This window comes from Brienomyrus brachyistius, chromosome 6 (genome assembly GCF_023856365.1).
Source record: "Brienomyrus brachyistius isolate T26 chromosome 6, BBRACH_0.4, whole genome shotgun sequence".
Taxonomy (NCBI): domain Eukaryota; kingdom Metazoa; phylum Chordata; class Actinopteri; order Osteoglossiformes; family Mormyridae; genus Brienomyrus; species Brienomyrus brachyistius.
The window spans coordinates 16,811,764-16,839,100 of NC_064538.1; the positions used below are offsets into that span (position 1 = coordinate 16,811,764).

The window sequence follows — 27,337 nt, forward strand, 5'->3', positions numbered from 1 at the left end:
ATTTGAAGTAGACCTGCTCAGCTTAGGCAGCACCAGTACAATAAATGCAATCAACCTGTAAGTGGTCTCGGTCTTGGTTCTGCATGTGAACACACGCTGATTAGTGCGGAACTCGCCCCCATTGCAGTAGGTGAATACCAATACACTGGAGCTGCCGTCACACATGAACAAAGCCCTTTTGTAATGCAAAGCACCTCTCCTCTGTAAAAGCGACTGACCAGGCTTGAGAATAATCAGTATGTACCCTTGCCTTGTTAGCTTACTAGCCTTGGCTGTTTAGCATACATTAGCCTACAGCTGATGGTGAACAAGCATGCTCACGGCCATGCTAAACGCTTTAGTGCATACATCGTACAATTGGCCCAGAGTAGATGATACAAACACATGAAAAGCAAGCAAGGCTGTTTGACTTCACTCTGCCCCGCTACGGTAGTGTGGATTACTCCATTTTGGACGTTTGAACAATGTAGCGTTAGCTAGGAACAAAGAGATCCGATGCAGGGAGCTTGATTGGAATTGCCATGTCATTCTGGTCCTCCCGACACAATAGAGCTTTCCTCCGAGATTCATTCACACCATCGCCGCTGTTCTGTTTTTAATAACAATTTTGTGAAATTGGTGCAATTAGCCTACAACTATGAGTGGATTGAGGCAGCGAGAGAGAGTGGGCTTGGATCCAGTGAACCCTGGGATGTTAGAATTGCCGGCACAGAATATTCAAGAGGCCCTTCATCCTTTAATAATTAGAGATGTGAGTTGAATGGGTCTTTTTTGTGTCTAGAATTTGTGTTAGCTGGTCGACACTCAACCCCAGATATCTGTGAGTTCACTGAACGAGCCCCTGGGTCTCAGCGGGCAGTCTTGAATCCTCCAGCCCACCACCACTGTCACAGAGTACTCTGTGACTCACATCTCGGGACTTTTTGAATGTGGACGCTGACGCCAGGGACTTTTGGATCTTCCTCCTAAATGCAATAGAGATCGCACAAGTGTTGATGGATCGGTACTGAAAGCTATGCTCCTGGATATGCAATTAACCATGCCCCACAGGCCCGGCCCGAACAGCCCCAAGCACAGGAAATGTGAGGTGGAGTGAGAGATCAGACAGTGAGAGTCTGCACTTCTTCTTGAATCACTGCCTGGTAGATCTGCTCATCCCCGCTCCCTTCCCCTCTCTCCCTCCCCTGATATACTACCATTTTGTTGATGGCACCTTTAGATTTCCACTGAGCTGATATATTCTTATTGGTCCTGGGTTGCAATGTAACAGAGGAACCATTTATCTGAACCACAGGGAGGAAGGAAACGGAAGCCGTCATTCATCCATCCATCCATTTTCCAAACCGCTTATCCTACTGGGTCGCGGGGGGTCTGGAGCCTATCCCGGAAGCAATGGGCACGAGGCAGGGAACAACCCAGGATGGGGGGCCAGCCCATCGCAGGGCACACTCACACACCATTCACTCACACATGCACACCTATGGGCAATTCAGTGATTCCAATTAGCCTCAGCATGTTTTTTGGACTGTGGGGGGAAACCGGAGCACCCGGAGGAAACCCCACGACGACACGGGGAGAACATGCAAACTCCACACACATGTGACCCAGGCGGAGACTCGAACCCGGGTCCCAGAGGTGTGAGGCAACAGTGCTAACCACTGCACCACCATGCCACCCCAGCCGTCATTCAGTACCTGAGAAAAGTTGCTGGGTTTTTTGAGGGTGGTCTTGGTGGTAGTCTGATTTGAGGGTAGTCTTGGTGGAGGTCTACATGATTTGAGGGTGGGCTTGATGGGGTTTGGCTGTTTGGAAGGTGGTCTTGGTGGGGGTCAGTCTGGTTTGAGGGTGGTCTTGATGAGGTTTGGTAGGTCCTTGTATTGCAGAGGAGCTGCTAGATTCTCATTTTTTATCTCACTGCTGCCTTTATTAAACAGCCTATAGCTGTATCGTTTTATTATAATAAAATATAATATTATAATAATCAAGGTCGTCCCAGTTTGTTGTCTTAGATAAATTCCACATTGAAATGCGCGCTCATGAAGAGTTCTGCTTCAGTTTGATCATCTTGCCAGTTGTCGTGCCGCAGGGTGAGGGCAGCCTAGCTATAATGATAGATGGCTAACCATAGGTGTCAGTGTTTCCCTGGGGCTGTTTTGGGTTTACGCAGGGAAACCCCTCGTCGTTAAGAGATTCCGGTCCTCCTCCTGGCTTGTTTTCTTTCCCCTTATGCGCAAACGATGATTTGTTTTCTCAGCGCCATTGTGTTCCTAGCGTGAGGGCTTGGGTCAGAGTGATCCACCAGGCTGGCCGAACGTCCTTGGGAATGACGGACTACATCCGAGCCCGGGGCCAGGACACATCGACGCAGGCCATCTGTATGCTTCTTATTTTTCCTGCCCCTGCAGGAAGGTATTTATGCCAAAAAGGACTGCCTGCTCCACTAAGGTGCTGCCCCGGCCAGCCCCGCCGCCGGTGCAGAGGGTGCACTCATCCCCCCCCCCCACCCTGGTTGCCCCAGAGCATTGGTCACGGGGTACTCTGTTACCGGGGCACGGTCGCTGCAGAAGTGATGAATAATTCAGAGCCCTTTGGGCCCACGGTTAAAAATAGACACCTCAGTTAACCACACTCCTAAGTGGCCAGAGAGCCCAATCACGGCACTCTAATGTATGCGGGGATGGGTGAAGAGTCCAGGACAGTCTCTGGGCCGACTGGCCTGCCATTGCCTCTCGACCTTTTCATTAGTAATCTGGCCAACCGGAAGGTTGAATCTCTCGCGGACGTAGGGGTGCACCGCTGATTTGTTTAACCCCACAGCTGGAGTTTGCGGCTTTTGTTTGCCTTGCCAAAAGCACCGGGTTTTTACGTCCACCTGCTTTTGTCTTCCTGGGGCCGGCTTGCCCGCTGGGCCTGTGGGGTTCAGAGTAATGGAGCGCAGGCTCTGAACCGGACCCTTTCCTCCTGCTACCCTCCCGACCCCAAAGCTGCTCCGTCTCGCACGTCTTCCCGCTGGCATCATCCATGTGATCGGCGGCTCTCCGCTGCCCGCCTTGTGGAGGCTGTTTTCGCTTGGGGCCAGAGCCAAACTCGCAGAGGGGGCGATGTGGGGGGGGGGAGCGGTCGATGGCCTCAGGTGCTGAACAGCGGCCCCCGCTCACATTAGCATTCGAGTGCGCCGCCAGCTAAGTCGGTAGTGTGGGCAGCAATGTTCCTGCGTAACTGCAAGGTCGCATGAAATGGCCTGCACGATGAGGAAGAGCAAAGCGCTTTTTGTTATTTTTAGGTGCGGGGGTGGGGTGGGGGGGGAGCTGCGGTCAAGGAGTTACTTTGAAGAGGCTGTACTTATGCATCTGAGTAAGATATTTAACCTAAATCGCTCCACCAGTGTCAGAAGATTTGACTGTCGAGACGGTGAGTGAGCGCGGATGGAGGCCTTCACTGAGCGTGTGAGATTGTGCTAGATTTGGTGGGGCAAAATGATTAGAGGAGGCCTTCATCTACGGCTCGGCACTGAGTCTGAGAAGCCGGGATGCTGCGTTACCTGTCGACCAGCCTCCCCTTCTGCCACTCGCTCATACGCTGTCATGTAGCACCATCTGCAGGTCAACAGCAAGGTAACAGCCTTGGCTGGCAGAGAGCCCATGGGGGGGGGGGTTGTCAGGAGCTCCATGTTGGGTTTAACTGTACAGTCTGGTGCAAAGGGTGTTAAGTCGTGTTAGGACACTTATCCCGTGTGTGTGTGTGTGTCTGTCTATGAATATATGGGGGGGGGGGGGGGTCATGTATATATTACATGGAGGAGACCAAATAGCCCCACAGTGTGATAAAAACTTAGGGCCAATTTTCCAGTTCCCATGAGGGGAGAAACAATTTTTTTAATTCTGGGACTACAAAAAAAAGCCAAAAGTTTTGGATTTTGGTTGGTAAGTTAAGGCTGGGTTGGGGTTAAGGTTGTCATTGCTGGGATTAGGGTTTTGCCTATAGAAATGAATGGATGGTCCCCACAAAGATAAAAACAAGTGTTATGTGTCTAAGAATAACCATATCTATATGTATAAGGACAGTACTAGATGAATACCTTTTGTTCCATCTCTGTGTATTCCTATAACCTCATCTATATGTATATTTCTAACCTATGTGCAATCTGTGGGTAACTAAAACTCTGTTTTATGTACATGTTTATAAATTTCCATAGTTAAAAGAATGTGAATAGCTAAAACTGTATTCATATGTGTAGCTATAGCTGCACACATGCCTGCATATGCATGGGACCATATTAAGTATGTGTTCAAGTGTGAATATGGATAATTGTAAGGGGCGCATGTTCCTAGGGTGTGTAACTGTTCCCTTATAGGAGGCCAGGTTGCATGTACAGCCCTGTCAGTCTGCAGCCCTGAGCTCAACCCGTACGCTCTCTCTGGGGTTACGGGTGAAAAGCAGCTTCCTTGGCACCCCTGTCTTGTCTTCTAGTCGCCTTACCTTTTTCTTCCTCTTTTTTTCCTTTTTGAATTTGACAGAAGAGACACTTTGCCGCTTGTCTGCATTCCGTAGCCTCTTCATAATTCATGAAACAATCTTTCGCATCCTGCTCCAGCGCGCGGAGCTCGGCGGCTGCGGCTGTCCGCTCCCACCGCCGTCAGCCCCGCACATGGGGGGGGCCTCAATAATTGATGGATCTATTAAATAACATGGCTGCTGCTCTGCTGTTTTGTCCCCTCTAAGCTGAACAAAGTGGAACGTGCCGGGCAGAGCGTGTCATACCTGGCTATGCTTACAGAAAGTGCGTGCAGGACCCCCCATCACCTCTGTCATTGGTTGACTTATTTTGCTGGTATTATTCTTCCCTACTTCCTACAGTGTTATTCAGTTATCTTTGTCCATCTGCTTTGTCATCGGTAATCATTCACTTGGGCAGAATATGAACAATGTGATACTACTGTCCTTTACTGCTGAATTGACCCTCATAGCATCGAGACACATCCTTATTAGAGGTACTCTGCTCCTGTGTATGTAAAGCCTGTGGTGAGTTGTGTTGTAATACGGCAAATTTGTTTGCCGGCATAAAGCCATCGCGGGGACCTATTAACCAACATGAGATACTGTGCTAAATAGCATGGGAATTAGGTGTGATAAGATAAGTGGGAGTGTTACGCCACGCAGGTGACCGTGCAATTCGCACAGCTTCCTGAACGACTCGCTAGGTCCCTGCTGATAATGGTGGGGGGTTGCTTTGGAGACCAGAGATATCTTATCGGCCCAGCAGACGAGGTCTGCAGAAACACGGCCTATCTTTGTTTTTAGTGTTCATTAGATGCGGGGGTGGGAGGGGGGCATAATTGCACAACTGTTGCCCCTGCCGTGGTGCATTCATGGCTTTTGTATCGATTTGCGCTCTGAAATGCCAGTGGTTTTCCCGACAATAGCAAATTTGCCCTGATAAGGTGCCCGGATCAGCCGGCTGCGGAGTGTTTATCCGAGACTCATTGCCGAGGCTCCAGAACACAGCCAAGCAAACAGTAATTGTTTTAGATAAATACAAGGTGCTCGATAAGTAGCTTATTGAGTGTTTTGTAATGGGACACTCCTTTAAAGAATCTTCTATGCCGGCGACTTCCCGGTCTGGATTACCGTAAATTTTTGTTCATTAAAAATGTGGTTTTTTTTTTTTCTCCCTGCTTTAATTGTGTGAACTATGCTGTTTTCGCCATCCCCTAATTTGTCCCCGTGCAGAATCACGTGAAGTGCGTGAGTGATGAATCTGCAGCCCCCATATTTATTATTTTCATCGTTTCTTGCATTTCTCGCCCAGGTAGCCCAGCGCGATCCCTCTGTTCCTCTCCATCTGTATTGCAGTCATTTGTTCCTTTTGGGCAGATCGCCTCGCCGGAGGCTACGGAAGAATAATCTGCGTGATCCATCCCGTTCCCTTCAGCGCGAGGGAGACGGATGACTCACCATCGGCGGCGATTTCCTCAATAGCCCAGTGGGGCGGCAGGAAGGGAGCCGGTAGCTGCGGGGCCAGCACGGCCCGCACGCTGGGCAGGAGATGGCTTTCTCCATAACAGTCCGCCAGGAAACTGCCCATCAGACACAGAGAAACACCGCCATTGTTCACCCCCCACTTGCCATTGTGTGTGCTGCCCACCCCCACCTCCACCCCCTACCCCTCTCCAAAGGACACAATGGGTTGACAAATAAGTGCTCCTCAGTTCAATATGGGTTTAAAGAAAAAATAAAAGAAACGTACTCATAACGTGTCACTTGGGCAAATTAATTTATCAAGCAGTCGGGAGAGCTATGTCAGTTTGAACGGGCTCAAGTGGCGCGGCAGATCGGCCTGCCGGATTCACTTAACGGAGAGGCGCGGCATCAGGCCAGGAAATGAGAAAACAAAGGCGTGTGTGTGTGTGTGTGTGTGTGTGTGTGTGTGTGTGCGTGCGCGTGGGCGTGGGCGTGCTCCCCAGCCTTTGGCATTATTTTGCAAGTGAAATTCCCTTGCTCCCCCCAGCTAAACTGGAGCTGATTCTCGGCTCTGGTATCGGAAGTCCTTTCTGGCACTCTGAAAATCACACGTGTTGATTTTCCAGACCAAAGCGGCTGTTCGCTGGAGAGGAAAGCAGAGGAATGATAACGTTTTGATTTCACGTTGGGGGCCTTCACTCCCAAGTTTTGCGGCTCCATGATCATGTTCCTAACGCAGTGGCAGGGGGGATAAGCAGGATCACTCTACGGAACTACATGCCGAGTCGGTCCCGTGCCCCTTCGCTTATTGTCCCTAGATATAACGGTGGGTTCCTGGGGGAGTCCGGCCCCTGAGCTCAGCGTTTTATGCCTATTTGGGGGGGGGGACTGTATCTGGCGGCAGTGTTCAGTAGGAAATCTCCGTGTTCGGGGGATGATCGGAACATTTACGCTGTGTGCTCAACCCTGCTGTGACTCTCCACTGCATCTAAACAAAGGATATGGGGTGTGAGTGGAGCTTTCAGAAGGTGGAGCTTTCAGTAGGTGGAGCTCTTGCATCGGCCTTTGATGCAATGCGGTTCACCTGCTGGGCCGGACTAGGCGGGGCAGGGTGGGAGCATGTTGCCGCTGTTGACTCGGAGGCGGTGTGCTCCCCGCATGCGTGTGCATATCAATATCACATCATACGTGTAATTGCCGGTGCCAGACACGTACTAAACCATGGCCAAATGCTACTTTTCATGCCGTAGTGGATTAAAAATAGTGATGGCGACTTGTTGTGGGGGCGTTCGGCATGCATTATGTGCTGTGTGTCCCCCTCAACCACACACACGCATGCACAGTCACTCACTCCACCTTCTTGCGTGAGAACAAACCAACCGCCCCCCCCCCCCCCACAATCTTCCGCGGGGGCCCTCCATCTTCCCCAGCTCGTCAGGCCGCTTTTTCATTCGGCTTGTTGCTACAGGGGGCCCCAGCGCTGGCAGATTACAAGTCGGCAGCCAGTCATTTTCGATTTATCTGAGCTGCCGTTTCCCCTGGTGCGCCGGGCTCCTGGCGGCTCGCATCAATCCGCCGCCCGTCGCCATCCCTCAGACCGCGGCAGCCTTGCCGTCTTCCACCTTCGATCGCCGTGAAATTTAGCTTGCAGCCCTGAGACAAAAAAAAAAAAAAAGAAATATTGTGGCAGGGAAGCATTTAAGTTGGAAAAGGCGCCCAGTGCCGTATTATTACTTAGGCCTCTGTCACCGGTGATGACCCGGGAGAGGGGAGAATATCGATCGCTTGTCACTCAAGGCATTCAGCAGATTGCATTGACAAAGCTTGTCGGGCCTTTAATAGCGAGGTTAGTGGCCTTGGCCGCGACCCAGGAGAAAACTCTTAACTGTGCCCATTACACGGTGGCTTTTAACCATCCCCCGGCTCCCGCGGCTGAACGATAACACTAAGGAAGTAATTTTACTCTCATAATTGCCTTTCTGCGGTTGACATTTGTGGCTTCCAGAGGCTCAGGAAAGAGCCTCGCGGGCTGGGGGAAGGGGCGGGCTGGCATGGACCGGCCGCGGTTTGGGCGGACGCGCCGCAGCAGTAAGACGCAATGCAGCCGGCAGGACGGAGATGAAAGGCAGCACCAGGGCTGATTTATCGTGGCAGGGAAGTCTGCCGCGAGCCACAGGAAGTCTGGAGGAAAGCAGCGATGCAGCGCGTGTGTCGCTCAGCGAGGGGTCAGAGCGCAGCGCCCTCACATGTCGTGCCAGAAAAGCTAATAGCCGTGCATGTGGGTTCGGAAAGGCAGATTTGATCTCCTGTAATTCCCCACATAAAACAGGCTTTTAAGGGCTTAAATAGTTCCTCTCATGCCTGCCCATGCGCAGCTCCTCTCGCCAGGGAAATGTTGTAACTCTCCAGTTGTGCCGCGATTCAATTGGCCGCTGATGGGGCTGCGATGGAAAGGGCCACGGCTGGACTGTGGTACACGGGACCAAACAGCGAGCCCTCGCCCTGCGGATGTAAATAGAAAGGCTAATTTGGGCTCTTTCTGCTTTTGTTTATTTTTTTACGGATGTCCTGAGAGGCGGCTGTGGTCACAAAGAGTCCCCCCATGTCCGCAAAGCACTCAGCTATCCAGTGGCAGCCCCCCTCATCCCCCTCCGGCAAAATACAAGTCCCCAGTTCAGATTTTTAACACATTTTCTAGTCTGGTGTGAGATTTATTACTGCCTCATTCATCCGTTATGGCTGCTGCTTAGGGTTCAGGAGAGCCAGTCTTCAAATGACGAATCTACAAAACCTGTAATGTGCTGGCACCTGCTCTGCATTGGCTCCGCAGATGCTGTAATTGCGTTGGTTTGGACTCTAGGAGGTGCTCTTCCTCAGGGTTTGCGTGTGCTCTCTAGAATGGCCATTTGGTCTGACTAACTCCACACTAGACGGCTCAGTATCCTTTCACACGGAAACGACGGTCAGTCGGTAAGAAAAAAATCAGCCTGTTGGCATTTGTAACATTTTCCCTCTCGGTTGCGATTCGCTGCATCCCACAATTTACCATTCGCCTCTGAATTATGCATTAGAACCAAACCAGATGGGAGACAATTATAGGCCCTTACCTCACCATGCTGTTATTTGCGTGCTTATTAAAGTGCGATTTCACGTAGCCAAGGTGAGTCTCCTCTTAACTTGTTTCCCTGTCACGTTTGACCTTGAACAAGTTAACTGAACTGGAAGCTATTTCCCAAAAAGAAAACTCTACTGTATATGAAAGTGTGCAGCCGTGTGTGAGGTGTGTGAGTGGCTCACAGCCACGCTATTCGGCTCTGTATTAAAGTGTGAGTGCCTCATTATACCGTGCTCCCCAGGAACTGAAGGGGAACTATCAAACTTCCTCATCACCAAGCAGGTCCCTCCCCACCAGTCTGCAAAGCTTGACCTGCCCCCAGCAGTTTGCAATGCCACTCGCCCTTACCAGCTCTGCTCTGTGAGGGTACTTCAATATGCCGAACCGTGTCTGGTCAGCTTTCCTCTCCACCTTCAAAAAAACCCTCAAGACCCATCTGTTCCAGGAATACATCCATTATCCTGCAGCATTCCATGCTTTCCGAATGCTCCTAATGCTGCACTTTCTGCTGATTTGAATAATTGTCTTAATAGGTTGTTGAGTCCAGCTCTTGCTGCAGTACTGCGTACACCTGTACCTGGCCATTCGTTGGAACCTCAGCCTAGATGAGTTATTTGTCTCACTTGTGTGTCACTTTGCGCTAGACCATCTGCTAAATAAATGTAAATGTAAATACTTCATAACCATTTAATCATCCAACAATTGCTCTGATAACAGCCATTTGATGAAACTGTTTTTTATTTGTGCTGAGGTGACGATATAACACAGATGGTAGTATATTTCTCTTCGCTTTTACTGACAGTGTGCCTGTGATCAGAAGGTCACTGGTTTGAGTCCTTTGGTTGTCCAGCGGAATTGACCATTAGGCCGTAGAATAAAGCCCTTACTCCCAGTTGTTCCAGGGACTTCTTTCAAAATAAGCATCACTTTTTAAAATAAAAGCATCTGCTAAATAAATAAAAATGCGAAATGTAATTTTACGGTTCTTCCGTTTGAATTGGACAGAGGGCACTTAGGCTGATTTAAATTCCCCATGAGCCTTTCATGTACCCTGGATTTTAATTCTCAGTGTGAGCTTGTAGAGGCTTAGATGTCAGGCTGTCTGTTCTGTAAGGAGAGCTGAACACTAGGATTGAAGCCCTTTCACCTCCGATTCTACCTGAGCGAGTTTACAGGGCTCCTCACTGTTTATTGAATAATGGCCTCTTTCAGGCTGGCTCTGCGTCGGTCGCACAATAGGGACAGTCAGGCGTGCAGGAGCAACGCGCCAGCTAATGCGGCTGTGAAAGGCGCGGGGTCGCCACGCGGGCACGCACCGGCATCTCTGATTCCACTCGTTTGGCGGCATGCTAATTGTAGGAAACGCTTTTGTGCTTGCCGGTTTCAATTATGAAGGTTACATGTGGGATTAGCCACAGTGAGACGTTAGCCGGGCAAACCGGCATCCAAGAGGGGAAGAGTATATCCTGTGCCTGGCCCTGTTAATCCCCGCGGCCCGGCAGCCGGCCGCTAGCTGGGTGAAATATATGCTTATTAGCTTACAGCAGGTCAGCCAAAACATTGCATTAGAGCATGGAGGGTGTCACTTTGCAGGGTCAGCTCCACCTGCAGGGGGAGGGAGCATATTACCCCAAGGGATATCACTGAGAGGACTTCTGGCATCTTAACCAAGGGTTGGGGCCCCGAAAAGAGAGAGAACCGCTAACTGATAGCTAGTACCTGTAGTAGGGTGTGGGTTAGGATTAACAGGATATAGCTGCTAACTGGGGCTGCACGATATCACATAGCGATATAATCATCATTATGTGGCACATGCGCAGTAATCACCGGGGCTTTAGATGACAGGCGTAAACATTTGTCTGGACATTGACTTTTCGGTACTATATAGACGTTTACGTACGCTCACAATTTGGTAAGCAGATTAGTAGTACGCCTAAAATTTTAACAAAGGAGTATTGTGTTGCCCAAAAGTTAGTAATATGTATTAGTCTGAGATATCCTTATGTTTATTAAATTCCGTTAGCAGAACATGCCACACAATACCTGGTTTTGGTATGTCATGGAAGCAATAAGCACTGAAGTGGCGGCGAAGAAAGGGAGAGCTCAGCAGCCATTACATCATTTGAAAGAGGAGATATTGTGGATAAACAAGGTAAGAAGACGTCGGTGGTGTGACAGTACTTTTATTAAACATAAGGATACTTTGCATTTGTACAGATGACTAACTCTTAGGTGTCATCATACGCCTCTCTTTAATATTTTAGTGTACTACTAATCTGCTTACCAAATTACGGGCATAAATAAATGTCCGTATAGTAAGCCGGCATCCGGAAAAATGTTTACGCCCATCGTCTAAATCCCTGGTGATTATTGCACATGCACCACATAATCACAGTGTGATTTTGTACAGCCCTACCTCTAAACGATTACTAGTACTGGTACTGTGGTGTAGATTGTGGTGAGTGGCAATTAACCAATGACTATTACCTGTTCTGCGGTGTGGGTTAAAGTTAGCGGGACATAACAAAGTAACTGATTGCTATTACCTGTGCCGCGGTGTGGTGTCTGTGTACTGTTGCCGTTGTGTTTCGTATAGCTATGTATGCTTATGATCTTGAAAAACATGAGTCTGTATATGTTTTTTTGGTAGCCTGCTTGACCGTGTTAAATTTTCTGTGATGATGATCTTCAATGCCCTTGTCTAATATGCCCCCATTCCCCCCAAAGGGGGCTGTCACAACCAGGTCATCCAATCCCACAGTGCAGTTAATTTCCCATCAGCGGTTGTTTTGTGACTGAGAGCTAGTGCAAATCATGTGTGCTTCCCATTCCGTCCACTGAGAGGCGCTCATGCCACCGTCTGCCTCCCTGGGCTCTGTCTGTGGCAGTACACTGGCGGCATGATGATCTGTGCTCCGGGGACAGGATGGCCAAGTGCTGACCTGTTTAGACACCCCCCCGTGAAAAGATGCGGGTGCCTGTCACGTCCCTGTATTCACCAGGCTCGAGCATTGAAGTGAAAAATAAAACACAACCCCGTCCCTCTGAGAGCCACACAGCCGCCCCCGGGTCCCACAGCATTAAAAAAATCCCTCCAAGTGGAAGCATTTGTTTATCATATTACAGCCCCTCACATGAGCCATGCACGAGGCTTGACCTGGTGTTAAGTGTCTGCGCTAAATTTCATTGCCTCCATATACTGGAAGTCCTGCCAGCATCCTGGCAGTGTATTCCTGGAGGAAAATGAATGGCAATAAAGCAGAGAAATGATAGCCTTAGCAAGCAGAGAGGAGCGGGGGGCTTTATCGAGGCTGGCCCAGCCCTCGCCTCCCTACACCGCCCGATCCCGACATGTGACTTGGCTCACAGACTTCGGCTCAGGGGCGAGCAGGAGCACGCTGGTATTGGAATATCGCCTCTGCGGTGGGAACATGGGAATCATGTAATTAATTGCTCACAAATTTCTTTGATGGATAGTCGTGCGGTGAATTGCCGGGCCTGGGCGAGTTTTTTAATGCCTCGTCCGGCCTTCTGGGCCACAGCGCCTGGGTTGGGCAGAGCGCCGTGAAGATGGCATGAAGTTGGGGGGTACTATTATGATTCTATACACATGCATAATTGAAATTGCAGTAGCATGCAGCAGTGGGCCCGCAGTCATATCCTACTGCATGTTGGGATTGTTCCTGCAATGGGCTAAAAAAATTTGCCAAGGACAAGTCTGCAGAGGTTATCGTTTGACGTAGTGCCGTAGGGCTATAGGTCTGGGCCGGTGGCAACTCAGTGAATGACGCTCCAGGACTGCTGCCGACTGCGAGCATGTGTCAGTATGTGCCTGTACTCTTCCTGCTTGATATGCCTGTCCGCAGCCCCCGGTGCTCCTCTGCCGACTCCCCCAGCCCTGATCCGCAGTGACAGCCTCCTACTTTGCATCTGGGACAGTGTGGAGCCCGTGTCTCTGATGCTCAGTCAGCTCCAGCCTCGGGGCTAGAAGAAGGTCATCAACAGGTCGGGCAGTCAGGGTGACGGGATGGCCGGCACTGTCCAAAAGATGACAGCAAGCCCTGGCAACCTAAGTACGGTTATGACCACTCTTGGTCTGCCCTTACCCTCCCCCCCCCAAGACTATTTCTGATTCTTGCTGTCTGATCACAGAGGCCTATTGGTGCGTTCCATTAGCTCTCTCTCCGAGGTGACTGACATCACGTCCGACCAATCTCCCGTTTGAGCTACACATCTCGAAACAAACATGGCTGCCTCCACAAACACGCTGCTGTGTGATGTCGCTCTATTTTATAGCAGATTTGGAGCGAGAGATTCTTTTTTATGTGAGACAAACAAACAAGAAACACAAACTAGTCAAACCACATTAAAAGCCTTTTAATATTTTAGTAGATCCATAGCAATATTCTTTTTTCGAGAGGCAAACAAACTACAAACAAACAAAAGACACTGACAAGTCTGCTAAAAATCTGATATTGCATGCTAGGATGCTATTTACGGTCATGATATGGTATTCTTTAAATTGACCTTGTGCAATTACATTTATAACTATTAATACATTTAACAACATAAACATTTTTAAAATATTTATGAAATAGAATTACTGTTAACAGTGTAAGCCGCCATGTTGAAATGACATCACAGAGGAATTTTGGACAGCAAAATTCTGTCCGACATCAACATCGGAAAGGAGTCATGTTTGATAGGATGTGACATTTTTCATAACGTTTTTATCTGATTTCCGAGAGATAATCAAACACAGGATTTGTGCTGGCCTGGCTTTGGGGTAGGGCTGAAGGAACATGTAGTCTTCTTTTATTAATTAATATTAATAAAATCGGATGTATCACGAAGGGCTGACTGGAGATGGAGTCATGGGCATTAAACCCCTGGACAACCTAGATTGTGATGCTTGTAGTCACGGTTTTTATGTCCTCTACAATTATTTATTATAGTTATTAGTACATTTAGTCTTGTTAGTACTAGTCATCACATGGATTCTATGTGGAGATTCTTCTCTTTGAAGCATCAAGATCTGACACCCTTGCGGACGTGAACACCATGAGGTCTCTCTGGATTTATAGGTTAGCGATGCTGGGGGAACCAGCCCAGACATTTAACATGCTTTATATATAGAGCTCTGAAGGTGGTGTGAGGAAGCTATTCAGAGCGCCACCGCTGGGAACCCAGGGATCGCACTGCGAGGCAGGAAACAGACAATTTATTATAAGCAGCCCTGCTAGGAGTGGATTATCTATAAAACTTTCATGGTCCTCCCACAGTGGCAAGCCGCCATAAAACTTCCCTGAATGAGGGACTTGTTAATTTACTTGTTAAAGCAAATTAAAAATTTATAAGAGCTTTTAGGTAAATGAGATCTGCTTTCATTGCTGGCCTTGTGGGATTCCTGTTATCCGGAGAGGGCAGGTTAGCTCGTCGGAAACATCACAGCAGAACGATAAAAGCTGTTAAATTGCGTAAAGTTTATTACCGCTGAGCCGCACAGCTGCTCTCGTGTGTAACTGCGGGGAGCCAGGGGCCAATCGGTGCAATTCCCCGAGGCTAGCGCCAAATTGTCTGTGCCCTCTCCCAACTCCCCTTTCAGGAGATGGTCCAATATAAAGCTCTTGGAAAATGCTACAGCTCTAGATTAAAGGAGCTGCTCTAATTGTTGTTTGTGGTCAGTTGCCTTGGTCCCCTAAGGGCCAGGCTTGTAAAAGCGGGACCCTTTTTTGAGGCCGAGCTCCTCGGGACGGGGGCTTGGAGAATAATCACCTGCATATGTTAACTGTGATTCCGCGAAGTCTCCCGCATGTTTTTAAAATCATGGTGGGGGCTGTTGGGAATCCCGATCGCCCCCTGCCTAAGCAAAACCATGCTGCTCTTTCATTGGTGACGTGTTACCATCAGTTTCCTGACGTGATTTCCTACGTCGCACTGCTCTCCGATGCCCAGTTAGCAGTGTGAGGTGGTCCAGTCCATGCTAGGACTCCTTTAGAAACAGATCCTTCCAGAGCTTGTAAAGGCCAGGCCACAATAAACCTTCAGAAAAACACCCTGTTGTGTTTTACTGGTACTGAGGATGTAAAGCACATTCTGTTCGTATAGGGTTTTGCCGGACTAGTTTGACCGCGGGATCCTGATGTAAATAAATCGAAATATGGAAGACATGTAGAGATGCAGTTCAGCACTTTTTCAGGCCTGCTATGAATTAAGGAGCCACTCCGAGGTTATGCTAGCCGGTTGAAACTGGGTTTGTACTTCGGATGGAAAACATTACAGTTGCGTTTAATATGTACTGGAAGGCAGTCAGTGTTGCGTTTGGCTCCCTGCCACGCCATCAGAAACCAATTCACCTTCTCAATTGGTCCCTTTCAGATAACTGATAAGTAGCAGTTTGACTGCGGCACACTCGATCAAGCCATTGGGTTAAGAAAACACAGGTTTCATTGGCTGTTTAGATAGGGGGGTGTTTTTTCTCCATTGTAGGAGTTTTTTTTGTCTCTTACTTCAAAGAAATGCCAGCATAAATTAATCTTTAATAGTGTGAAGGTTTTAGGGTGTTTGGTGCCAAGGAATCATGCTGACTGCTGATTGAAAACAGTTGTTAATTCTGTTCTTCAATAAATGCCGAAATGGGGGAGGGGGGTTCGCCTAACACAGAACAGATTGAGGGAAAACAAGACCTTACTATGTGGAAATGAATGGCAGATGCACTGACTAGCCATTAAAATGTTTCATTAGATGTTAAAGTCCTGCTGTGTTTTTAATTGTTGAGAAATCGGCCTGTGGAATATTAAGACCATCTGTTTATTGTCTTCCACCCAGGATAACCTTATCAGGAAAATGGATATTAAGCAGTCCATCCTAACCCAGGAACCTGGGATTTAATTATGGCATATATCGGATTTGCTGTTTTGTGTGTATGCTTGTAGGGTTTCTGCACACACAGTATGATTTGTTTTGTGGCCATTGATAGTTCTTTGTCTGTGGGCTTGTATAATTCAAAAGAGCTGAGGACCTTTAAAACTCAACCATATGCGCGGTTTTAGGTTTTAATACCACTAAAAAACAGTGTGCCACTGCAACACATGTATTGTAAGAGTATTACATAATTTAGATTGCACATCAGATGACGGGAGTAATGGATTATTGCAGAAAACATGGGAAATGTCTGATAAGACAAGCATGTGTAAGTATCTTAATTAGAAAAGTGTGCAAAGGCAGCTTCAACATGTTAGTGAAAGAAATTTAATTTATGTGAGTAACTGATTACCCGTAAGAGACAATGAGACCTTGCGTGATCAGTTTATGTGCGTACTTCTTGGTCAGAAATAAAACACAATGTCATCGTCGCCATGGTCACTGATCCAGCATTATTCATCATCTGTCGACCCTCCCGGTAACTGGACACTTAGGGTCCATCCCATAAATATTAATTAATAACTAATTTGCTCGCAGCCATTTTTCTTTTAGCATTGTGTGTGAAAGGCACACTTAAGGAAGTTCAAAACAATGTCATATCCTGTCCCCCCCAAACATATCGCCCAGGTGTGACGGGACCTCCCCTCTTTGACAGGTTTCCAGTTAAAATGTTGAGCGGCTGTTTTTTATTTTGACTGCTTCCCCCCCCCCCACCCCACCCGAATTTATGATCAGAATGTGACCTGAGTAAGATTGTTTTATGAATGCTGAATTTTTGATGGTGGTAATTGATTGTGACCACTGGCAGTTTGCCTCTTTGCCTCATTCATTAGTTAATTACACACCACAGAGCTTAAAAAAATTATATTCCTCACACTGTAGTTGTGGTGCATAATCAGAATCTTTTTAGTTGCAAAGTACAAAAAAGTGAAAGGAATTTATTTGGTGCAGCACAGTTAAGCATTATATAATTAAAGGTATAATTAAATGTACAAACAAGACAAAAGTATAAATAATCAAGAAACAGAATAAAAGTTAAATAGAGGTGGTTAATGTAATTTGCCTATGGTATTTTGGGTTTTTCTGATGGACATGATGAACCTCGACAGTCGCCTTGTCTCCTATGGGTGGAGTCATTGTCCTCGTATCTCGAGTCGAAGGACCCCCTCAGAGTCAGTGCCGTCTGGCCCTTTGGCTTTACCGGAACTCTTATTCCCACTGGGCCGGGTTTATTATCCGGCCAGAGCGTTGCTATGAGTCGGTCGTGTGGATTCACATTGACGGATGATTTTCAGCTAGGGAGGGTGTGGGGGTGCAGGAGGAGACAACAGCCACGCAGATGGGCTTCATTACTCCCTGCTTGTGTGGGATAGGCTTTGCAAAAGAATCTGATGAAGACACCCTGGTAGGCTTGATGCGGATTCATAAGAATGACCGGGACCACTTCGGGTCAGAGAGTGCAGGGCAAGGCTTCAGCTGGCCACGTGGGAGTAGCAGCATGCCTTGGTTCCCCCAGGTAGTCATCATGCCAGAATCATATCGGGTACCTTGGTCAGTGTCATAGGTGCAGATCCTGTGAGCGCCTTCTAGAGGACACACTGTGTATCTCTGCTTAGTTTATGTGTGGTCCTGCCCGCTTAAATATAATCAGTTGTAAGGGTAAATCTAATAACAAATTATTGCTGTTGTGTTTCTTTTTGTTTTCTGTACAGCTTCCTTAGAATATTTTAAAAAAACAAGTAGGCATTTATTAAAGGCAAAAAAAACTCTTTCTTTTTCTTGTTGAAAGGGAGCATCTTTGGGGTTTTGGGGTGTTTAGGTTCCTCTTCTGGGAACCCCCTGCCCCCCCGACTGTGGCTCCAAGTGGGCTACCCGCCTTGTCATACTTGGTACTTGGGCAACCATGAGAGAGAGAGGGAGAGTGAGCAAACGGCAGCCTCTCACCCGCGTGGAGCTCTCCCAGGAAAGGCATCCCTTCACACCGCTAATGGCTGCAGAAATGGGCTGCTTTCATTTTAATTATGTGTTTTACTCAAGGGCCCTTCATGTTCCCCCCGCCCTGCCGTAACTGACAGCCGGTGCCAGTAAATGGGTGTATTTCCGCGCCCTCAATTCCGTCGCGACCTACAAAGCAGGAAACCTTAGCGGACGCCACACTGGGGGGCCGCAAGCCTTGTCATGGCGTGCTCCTGCAGGTGGCACCCTGGTTGGCTAGTAGCCCACGCCTTCTTCCCTCTGAAAAGTGTATTTATGTGCCGAGAGTTGGGGGCCCCAGATGGAGCAGGGGCACGCTGTGGGGTCCCAGGAGCCAGTTGTTGTGCTGTGGACTTTAGGGGCCTCACTCATCTCGAAAATGGCACCTGCTGGGCCCTCCAGTGCCTTTGGGGTATCTGAGCTTTTTTTTTTTTTTTTTTAAGAAATTTACAAAGTGAGGAGGCCATTCGGCTCATCAAGCCCGTTTGGGGAGAACTTAACTAATAGCTCAGAGTTGTTAAAATCTTATCTAGCTCTGATTTAACCCTCTGGGGTCTATTGGTAGTGAAAACACATTCACTGACCTGGGCATGGTCACACATTTCATTCAATATCATAAACTTAATTCATGGCAAATAAATTATTTCTTATATATTTGTTTTGGCATTAAACTCATCTTAATCTTATTGTACTTTGTAAATGTCAGATTTATGTGGAGTTTATAATTTGACATTGCATAGACATTGCAAAATGCAGTTTGGAACACTTGCAGAGATATTATAAAAGTACATAGTAAACAATGGTGGAAGTTTGTTTTGATCCCAGATATCTGATCACCGAAGTCTTGGCTACATGAAGATGATCAAATGGTATAGTTGCAGCATTAGGTTTTTCTTATTTTTTTATCCAACTTAACTCATGTCACTATTTCTGGACTCCTTTCATTGTATATGTAGCAACTTTCATGGGTAAACATGAGCCATTCACACCTGGCCACACCCCCCCGCCTTTTATGGCGCTGATGGGGATGTATCTGGATCGCGTTTCACTGTTGCATTATTCATGTAATTGCCATGCGAATACGATTTGAATATGCATAAATACAGCTATTTAGAATGTGAATAGCAATCTTCAGGTAAGGGCAGCACTACACGCCCCCGAAGCAGGTAAAACAAAGAAAAGTGACATGGTTTACTTTTTTGCTGATTTAACCACATTTTAAGAGCTTTAATACATCTTCAGCATTTTTTTCATGTTTCTACAATAAAATTTCAGCGAGTTATGAACAGTATCAAGAAGGGCAGACTTGTATAAAGTACCTGAAAGTCACACTTAAGTATAAGTACAGATACACAAAAAAGTCACCAACTAGAATTCCACTCAAGTAAGTCTTAAAGTATCTAGTATTCACTGTACTTAAGTATTACAAATAATCTATAACTAACTGTACTTGAGTAATGAAAGTACAAGTAAATGTAAATAACAACAGAACGCTGTTTAAACTTTCAATATTAAAATGTTTACTCAGCATTTTAAAGCATGGAAAAGAATTATTTTCTACATCACACACTTCAAAAACAGGCCTTTAAAAACCTAAACCAGAGTAGGCTATTGTTAAAAAAGAAGTACAGGTTAATGGTAACGTATTTTAAAGCCATTGCTGAAAACACAAGTCACTATTTTTCCTATTACCAGCATGGGGTTCATTATCTCAGTCACAAAACCCCGTTTTACAGCTTAAATAACTATTTCAATGTTCATTGTTCAAAAGTCCAAGTTAATATTAGTGATTCAAATGCCCTAACCAGCCTATCACCAAGAGAAGAAAACGTTCACCTAACATCAGACACAAAGTTCACCCCAAGTTATCCAGGCTAATCGTGATAACTGAAGTTAATTCACTGGTGTTTACCATTAATTTAGCCTTCCTCGATGTGCTTCTTTAGATTGGACACGAAGCTTTTAAAAGCCAAAATTTCAAAGTCTTTAGGCAGGCACAAGAGGTATTGTGCACAATGACGTCAGCTTCCGCAAGCTTTTGTTGCGGTCACTTAAACTAAGAGTGGCAGAGAAAACACCAAATCTAATTTGATTTTTGTAAGGAGTAACAACACTCCCTGCTGAAAATGTATCGGAGTAAAAGTATGCAATTAAATTAGGAAATGTAGTGAAGTAAAAGTGAAAGTTGACAAAATAAAAAACTCAAGTAAAGTATATATACTCCCAAAACATACTTGAGTACAGTAGTAAAGTATTATTACTTTGTTGCTATACAACACTGAAGAAGGGCTTCTCCCCTGGTAGGGGTATTAACAAACTGAGTAAAAAAACAATCTTGTACTAATTCCACCATCTCAAATTCATTTGCAGAAGAGCCAGAGACTATGTCCCACTGTATCCCAAGTAAATTAAATTCACCCATAACCACCACATCATTTTTATTATTCATAATCCTGATATTGTCATATAACATTCTGATTTTCTCTGCAACAAACATTGACAATTAGACCATTTGAGTTTTTAGCATCTAGTTTTATCCATACAGTTTCTGTACTTTTATTTTTATCAGTGAGCTCCCTTGCCTGCAAGTTTTCTTTTACGTATACTGCAACACCACCGGCAACACTACTTGCCTATCTGGTCTCAACAGAACAATGTGTAACCATCCATATTATATTCTTCTCCATTATTGTCACTCATCTATGTTTCTGTTATTCTATAATTACATACGTCGTAAGTGTCTGATGAAATTAAAGCCTCTAAATCATGAATTTTGTTTCTAATACTCCTAGCATTTAAGTACAGACAGCAAAGGGTAGGCCTTTTACAGTGCCCACTTTTAATATTAATTGGGGCTTTCCGTCTCCCCCCACCTATATTCATAACTAACCGCCCCCAGTCCCTAGTTTAAACATTCCTCAACTACTCTTCACGTACGCCTCCCCAATACACTGGTTCGCCTCTGGTTCAGATGCAACCCATCTTAATCCACCTGTTCCAGAAGGTCTTCCAGTGCCCCATAAACCTAAACACCTCTTTCCTACACCACCCTTTTAGCCACGCATTTAATTTCATTATCTTAACTAACTTAGCCTGGCTTGCACATGGCGCAGGAAGTATTCCAGAGAATACCACCATGGACGTTCTGCTTCTAAGCTTGTCCGTGACTTCTATAAATTTATCCTGGCAATACACTGTACGGGGCCCTCTATCATGGGTGCACACATAGCTACTGTATCTACACCTCTAATAATTGAATCCCCTACTACCACAACGTCCCTCTTCGTGGGCCTCCGCAGTCTCTACCGGCTCTAAAGCTGGAAGCACCTGAAAGCACACCTGTTAGACACAGTCATAGGTGTTCAGGTGATGCCGCTTCTGTAAACTGTCTACGCCCTTTTCTATGTTTATGACCTACGTTCACCCAGCTCTCTCGACCTCTCTGGCCTTCATTCTCCCCCCTCCCCGCTTGTGACGTACACACCATCTCCCTAAAAGGCGTATTAACTCTCTCCTATAACTTCTTGTTGTGCCGAATGAGAGTCAGTAGTTCCTCGAGGTCACGAACTTTGACCATGAGTGAGTCCACTAACATAAAGTCCGACTGGACGCAAACATCCAGAAGGGCAAACATCTGGCTATCTGCTGTCCCGATGCTCGTTTTGCGACAGGTCCCTGTTACACGAGGTGGTCCACATAATCTTCGTCACTGGGGGGCACCCCCCATGTCTCTGAGCGAGTCCTTAATTATGCAATACAATTACACATGCATAAGTAAAGTAGAAAAGGCCTGTTTTGCTGTCGTCTTGGAGAGGGAGCCATTTCAGGCTGTGTGTGCCACATGTACAGTGATGTGATGTCTCAGGAGAGGGAGTCTAACTGGCTGAAGTCACTGGGGTGAGGGGGCAGATGTGGAGAGGAAGGTGCCCCCTGTCTTGTGTCCTGTCTTGTGTTTTCTGGAATAAAACTTAAGGCTTACTGCGACCCTGCACTGGAAGATGGATAGATTATCAGGGTACACAATACCGGGCGTTTCATTGGTGTATTTTAGCATTGTGTTTCTTGCATGGTCACATGACGCGGTTATGGTGCCGACACTCCCCAGTCCCATGCAGTAACCCTCCATCATCTTTCCACTTTGCAGCTGAAGTCGGGGCAGAACAACTTCAGGGACAGCGAGAGCGAGAGCGCCAGTGGCGAGTCCAAGCCTTCCGTCCGGAGCAGTTCCCAGGATAGACTTAGTGATGTAAGTGACCCCCCACCCCCCGTTTCCCTGTCATGCTTGCGGTGGCATCCCCTATAACACTGTCCGCTGATTTCTTAAGGTAGTCATTAGAGATTAGTCCCCTTAACTGTATGGTCTTGTGCTTACCTGCATTAACATTTACAGAAATGCTTGAACACTTCAGAAGGACGGCATCTCAGATTCCATTAACAGTTAACACTTATTTGGAGATCACGAGCTCCTGAAAAAAATCTCTCACACCTGATTCCCGTGTCCTCATATGCATTCTTATCGATCATTTACTTTCTCTTCACGTTTTCTTCATATTAAAAGGGAAGTGACGATAACTTCAGTGAAATACCGGCATTGATTTATGTAAAAAGCATCTATGTGCCTCACTAATGAAGGCTGATCCTGATAGGATTGTATTTTGTTGTGGCTTATAATCACGTTGCCTATAATGTCATGTGGAACTTGGTGTGACCTCACCATGTCCTCATGGCACAGAGCTGGCCGAGGACCACATATACAGCATGCATGCTCTCGCTTGTCAGAGTGAGGTGGGGTGCTGCTGAGGGAGGCTGACCATTATCAACAGGACGGTGTGAGCCTCCCGGCGGCGGTAGCGCTGGGGCGGCTGCTTTCCTGTACGTGTGCCGAGCTCGCTATGGAGAGCAGCTAGCAGATATCTGCCTTAATTAATGGTGTCAGCTGGGAGGTGAGACGGCTCCCGGGGATCACAGCAGAGCGGGCAGAGCAGAGCGCCTCCGCATACGGCTACGGGACGCTCCGCCAGGTGTGAAACAGAATAAGCCATTTGATGGTGACGGCGGGAATCGGAGTGATGGCCACCTGTCGCAGCCTCTCCCTCTCTCATGGCGCCCTCCACAGCACCAATAGTGGCCGGGAGGCGAAGACGCGGAAGGTTTCCTTAGGCCACTCTGGCTTTGGCCGCCGCTTGTCCGGACCCACGGACTGGCCTTGTTATGGGATCGGCTGTGGTAATGAGCATTTCTGCAGTGTATCAGTTACAATCAACGTGGGCTGGCTCTGCTCAAAATAGCCACTCTTTAGTGATCATACATCGCTACTTATTTCCCTGTACACATAATTACAGAGCTTGGGAGCTAGTGCCTCTACAGTATAAGTATTTTTCTAAGCAACATACAGACACATAGTCACTGCTCACTTGAATCCTCTCTGTAAGACTAAGTCACCTGCGGAGGTGAAACATCATTTGCAGTTAGATGATTGTTGTGGTCCGAGTGTTAAAGCATGCATAGCTTTTTTTTTTTTTTTTTTTTTACAGTTCTCCCCTCTCACTCCATTTACATGCCTCTTCTCCCCCCTACCGTGGGTGGGGCCGTTAGGATCCACTTTGCACGTCGGGGTAACATGCCAGCTGGTGTTTCGCAAGGGGCTCGCAACGCGATGGGGGTGGCTCGACACCTTTAACAGATTTCAGGCAGCAAAAAGGTGGCTGCTGTCTCTGCTGCTTAGAAAAATGGCGGCCATGTTCTGGGCAAAGGTGGCCATCAATCAGACCCACGCCAGGCCTCGTGTAATGGCTTTACACCTGCCTTCCCATGCTCCGCCTCTCTCACAAACACTCTCCTGTTCTCCCGGCTTTACATTTGTTTTTTTTCTTCTTCACCTTGTGTAGATGTGTTTGTGTTTGTAGACGTAACAAAATACAGGCATCATGCACACTGGACTGGCTGACCAAAACAGAGCATCTAAATCGCCCTGCAGTTAAATTCCAGGGATTTGAGGGGCTCTGTACCCTGGGTTGGGGCGTTTCACAAAGGATGGCCTTGTGCTGGTGTAAAACCCTCCCCCACCCCACCACCGTACACTCTCCCAGATGAATGACTTGGACCGTAAGAGAGGACTGAACCGGTTGGGTTATAGGACACCAGCGGGCTGCTAATGGTGTTTGCTGAGGGCTGCCCTCCCCTTGTCCTCTGACACTCCAGGGATGAAGCGGACCACCCATTCCCATCATGAGCTGTGGGAGATCACCAGGCGGGGGGGGGCATGGGTCACGGTGGCCCACTCCCTGTCACCACCCGGCAGCTCGTTAGGCCGGCAGAGCGTCCGTCATGTTTGTTTATCGCCGCCCGCCGCAGTCCCGCTCGCCTTCTGACGGCCCGAATTAAATTGGCAGGCGGGCTGTTTGCTCAGAAAGCACGGTTCCTCATTCCATGAAGCGTTTGAAGATAGCACAGCATGGCTCATCTCCCCACCATCACTGGGTGCTGTGTGCCTGGGGGGGGCCCTGGCCAGCGCAGGCTGTCGAATTCCGAAAACGGCGATGAATCACTCACATTTAGTCTCTGCAGCAGGGTGAGATGCCATCATTACCCAGCTGCCTGTCAAATAAATTGCCAATTAGGGGCCTAAAATCCAGTAAATAGCACGTTACTCTACCGGCCCGACGTCGGCTCGCCAGCACTGCCGCGGCATTTGGTGTCAGCGTCAGCCCCCGCCGACGAGAGACTGTAATGAATTTGCCTGCATGGGATAATAAAATAAATGGAAAAGTAAATAAAAATAGTGTGCCTTATTTGGCATCATCTCCCCGGCGTCGTCCCCCCAAGACCTGCCCCCCCCTCTGCCCCCATGGGTGTGGGTCACCCTGAGTATGCTGAAAACACACACTTGTGACCAGGCCCAGCAATTTGCGAGGAGTCTGAGGCTGCATGTACCCTTCCGATTTAGCGGGGGGGGGAGGGTGAATGGTGACACTCGCATGCTCTTGGCACCCCCTCCTCCCTGAGCCATGCTAGTTAGCAGAACAACGCCACGAGCCGATGTGAGAGCAATGTGTGAACTGTATTTGACAGTGAACCCCCCTCCCCAGTACTAGGAGCAAAAATGGAGGGGGCTACCCATGCTCTTCAGAGTTCTAAGCTAGGGAGAGGGAGGCTGTGCAGTGAATCATCCCAAATGTCCCTGTTAAAATGAAATGGGTGGGGTTGGACTTATGGTGGGTGGGGCCATGTCCTCAGTGGGTGTGGTTAGGATTAGAGTGGGAAGGGACAAGTTTATGGTGCCACAGAAAATAAATCATGTGGATGCGAAAGGAGGAGGCCTTCAGGACATGCCCCGCACCTTCAGTCGACATGTGGCCAGCTGCCATGCTGGACCCAGTGATTTGTGGGTTTGGGTTATTGCACAGCCCTGTACTTCAGGGTCTCTTTAGATGTGGAAATGCATTTTTTTTTGTTTTTAAAATTTTAAGACTTTTCAGCGTGTTTTTGCAAACCATATTTTTGTGGGAATAAATAGTTTTTTCCTAATTTGATTTTCTGAAACCATCAAAATATATTTCGGTACTATATTATTTTCTAGAATAATTCCTGTGAACGACCAACCATCTCGTTATTTTTTACGAATTTCAGGTTTTTTATTCTTATGTCTTGCATGCGGTTAATGAAGAGAGGAGTCGGCTGTGGTCAGCACCCACCCCACGTCTCCCGGATGAACACCGGTATTAATGAGGCCCGGGGTCCCCTACAGTTTCAGATGTGCATTAGCTCATAACACATTAGCCCTGCTGTGCAAAATATAATTGCTAATATCAGTTATCTGAGCTGCTTGTAGTATAATTTGAAAATATTCTTTTCTCATTAGAATTCTCAGTTGGTGCAAAAAAAAAAACAGGGTGTCAGTGTCACAGAGGTCTGTAATTATTTCCAGTCTAAAAAGTACTCTGTCCTTTGACTAGCATCACGAACCCAATGCCTTTAAAAGCTCTTCTTAACAGCACCTCATCGCTTTCGGGTGACCTGTGGCTTTTATACAATGATTAGTCTCAGCTTGGTTATACCTAATTTGGCACCGAGAATCTGGCAAAAATGTGGTTGCCCAGGGAATTGTGTGCTGTAGCTGCTGCAATTGATGCATCTCAAGCGACTGAGTTTGAGCAGTTTTTTTTTTATTTTTATTTTTTTTTTTTTATTGTATCCTGCTGATTTATACTCAGGGGTCACTTTATTGGGTGCACAAACAGCCTGGATCCTCCAAACAGCCAGCCATGCGGCTGCAGCTGAATACTGTACATACATGCAGCATAGATATGGGGTCAGTAAGGTGCACTGACTGCTTGACTAAGCATTACAATGGCTAAGATACTCGATGAAAGCCTTCTGAAAACGGTGTGATTGACAATGCCAGGCGTGATGGCATCGGGCAGCCACCTCTCCTGAGATTTTCACACATCAGAGTTTACAGAGAATGGTGCGATGAACAAAAAAACACATCTACCACTTCTGCCGTGTGAAAACACCTTGTTAATGAGAGTGGTCGGGGGAGAGGGCCGGCCTCGTTAGAGCTAACAGAAAAGTGTCAAGTGTCGAACTCTGCAAGGAAAGTTTCTTGTGGCATGATGGATATCGAAGAATTCTGGCCGTTCCATAGGAGATGGGGCTCCTTTCCCGTGCCGGGCCAGTGTCGTTGTGAATAGGGTATAGGTAGGCCCTCGGCGTTCTGGCCAGAGGACGGTCTTCTCATGAAGGGGAGTAGGGGCCGGCTTTTGCCCTCTCTATTTTAATCAGGGCCACTGATCCCTGTACTTACTGAGCAGCGTCCGAGCGACGCCTCCTCTGGCCCTGTCACTCCTATCCTTTTTTTGGCAGACACACACCTCTGCCGTCCCCCTAAAGTGGACACGAGGCCGTCTCTGCCAGCGGGGCGGCGCCACAAAGAATAGATCATGACGACCCATGACGGGCTGGTCCGGCTAAATTACCGTGTAGCTCTGTCATCTTGTCATCGGCAGACAGGCCATCGTCCTTCGGAGGGGAACACCGCATAGCTGCAGGACATTGTTAATGTGCGGCTGGACGAGGCTGATGGTGACAAATGGAATATGGCAGACGGGGGCGGGACGTGGCCTCCAAATCATCCTGACCGATTCGCTCACCTCCCTCCTGCCTCACCCATACGTACTGAAGGATTGTTTTCACATTAGGCCTATAATTATGGGTGATGCTACTTCAGTAAATTTGGTCAAGGTTGAAAATATTGTTATGGATGTTTGCTGTTAGCTCTCGGTTTGCTGCTAGTAGCTGACCTGATCATAAGCGTAATATATACAAAATGCTTGATGCGCATTAAAATAAGAATGTAGCCAT

General features: G+C 47.4%; 1 protein-coding gene across 14 annotated transcripts in view; it reads left to right on the top strand.

Moving 5' to 3' along the window:
- The window catches only part of auts2a (activator of transcription and developmental regulator AUTS2 a), a 242,992-nt gene that overhangs the window by 82,353 nt on the left and 133,302 nt on the right, over window positions 1–27,337 (top strand). For 13 of the 14 annotated variants that reach the window (XM_049016632.1, XM_049016631.1, XM_049016634.1 and 10 more), the window contains one exon: window positions 22,119–22,220. The exons of the other annotated variant lie outside the window; for it this stretch is intronic. In XM_049016632.1, the coding sequence (XP_048872589.1) occupies window positions 22,119–22,220 (102 nt within the window). The remainder of the gene's footprint in view (window positions 1–22,118; window positions 22,221–27,337) is intronic. 14 annotated transcript variants of the gene reach the window in all.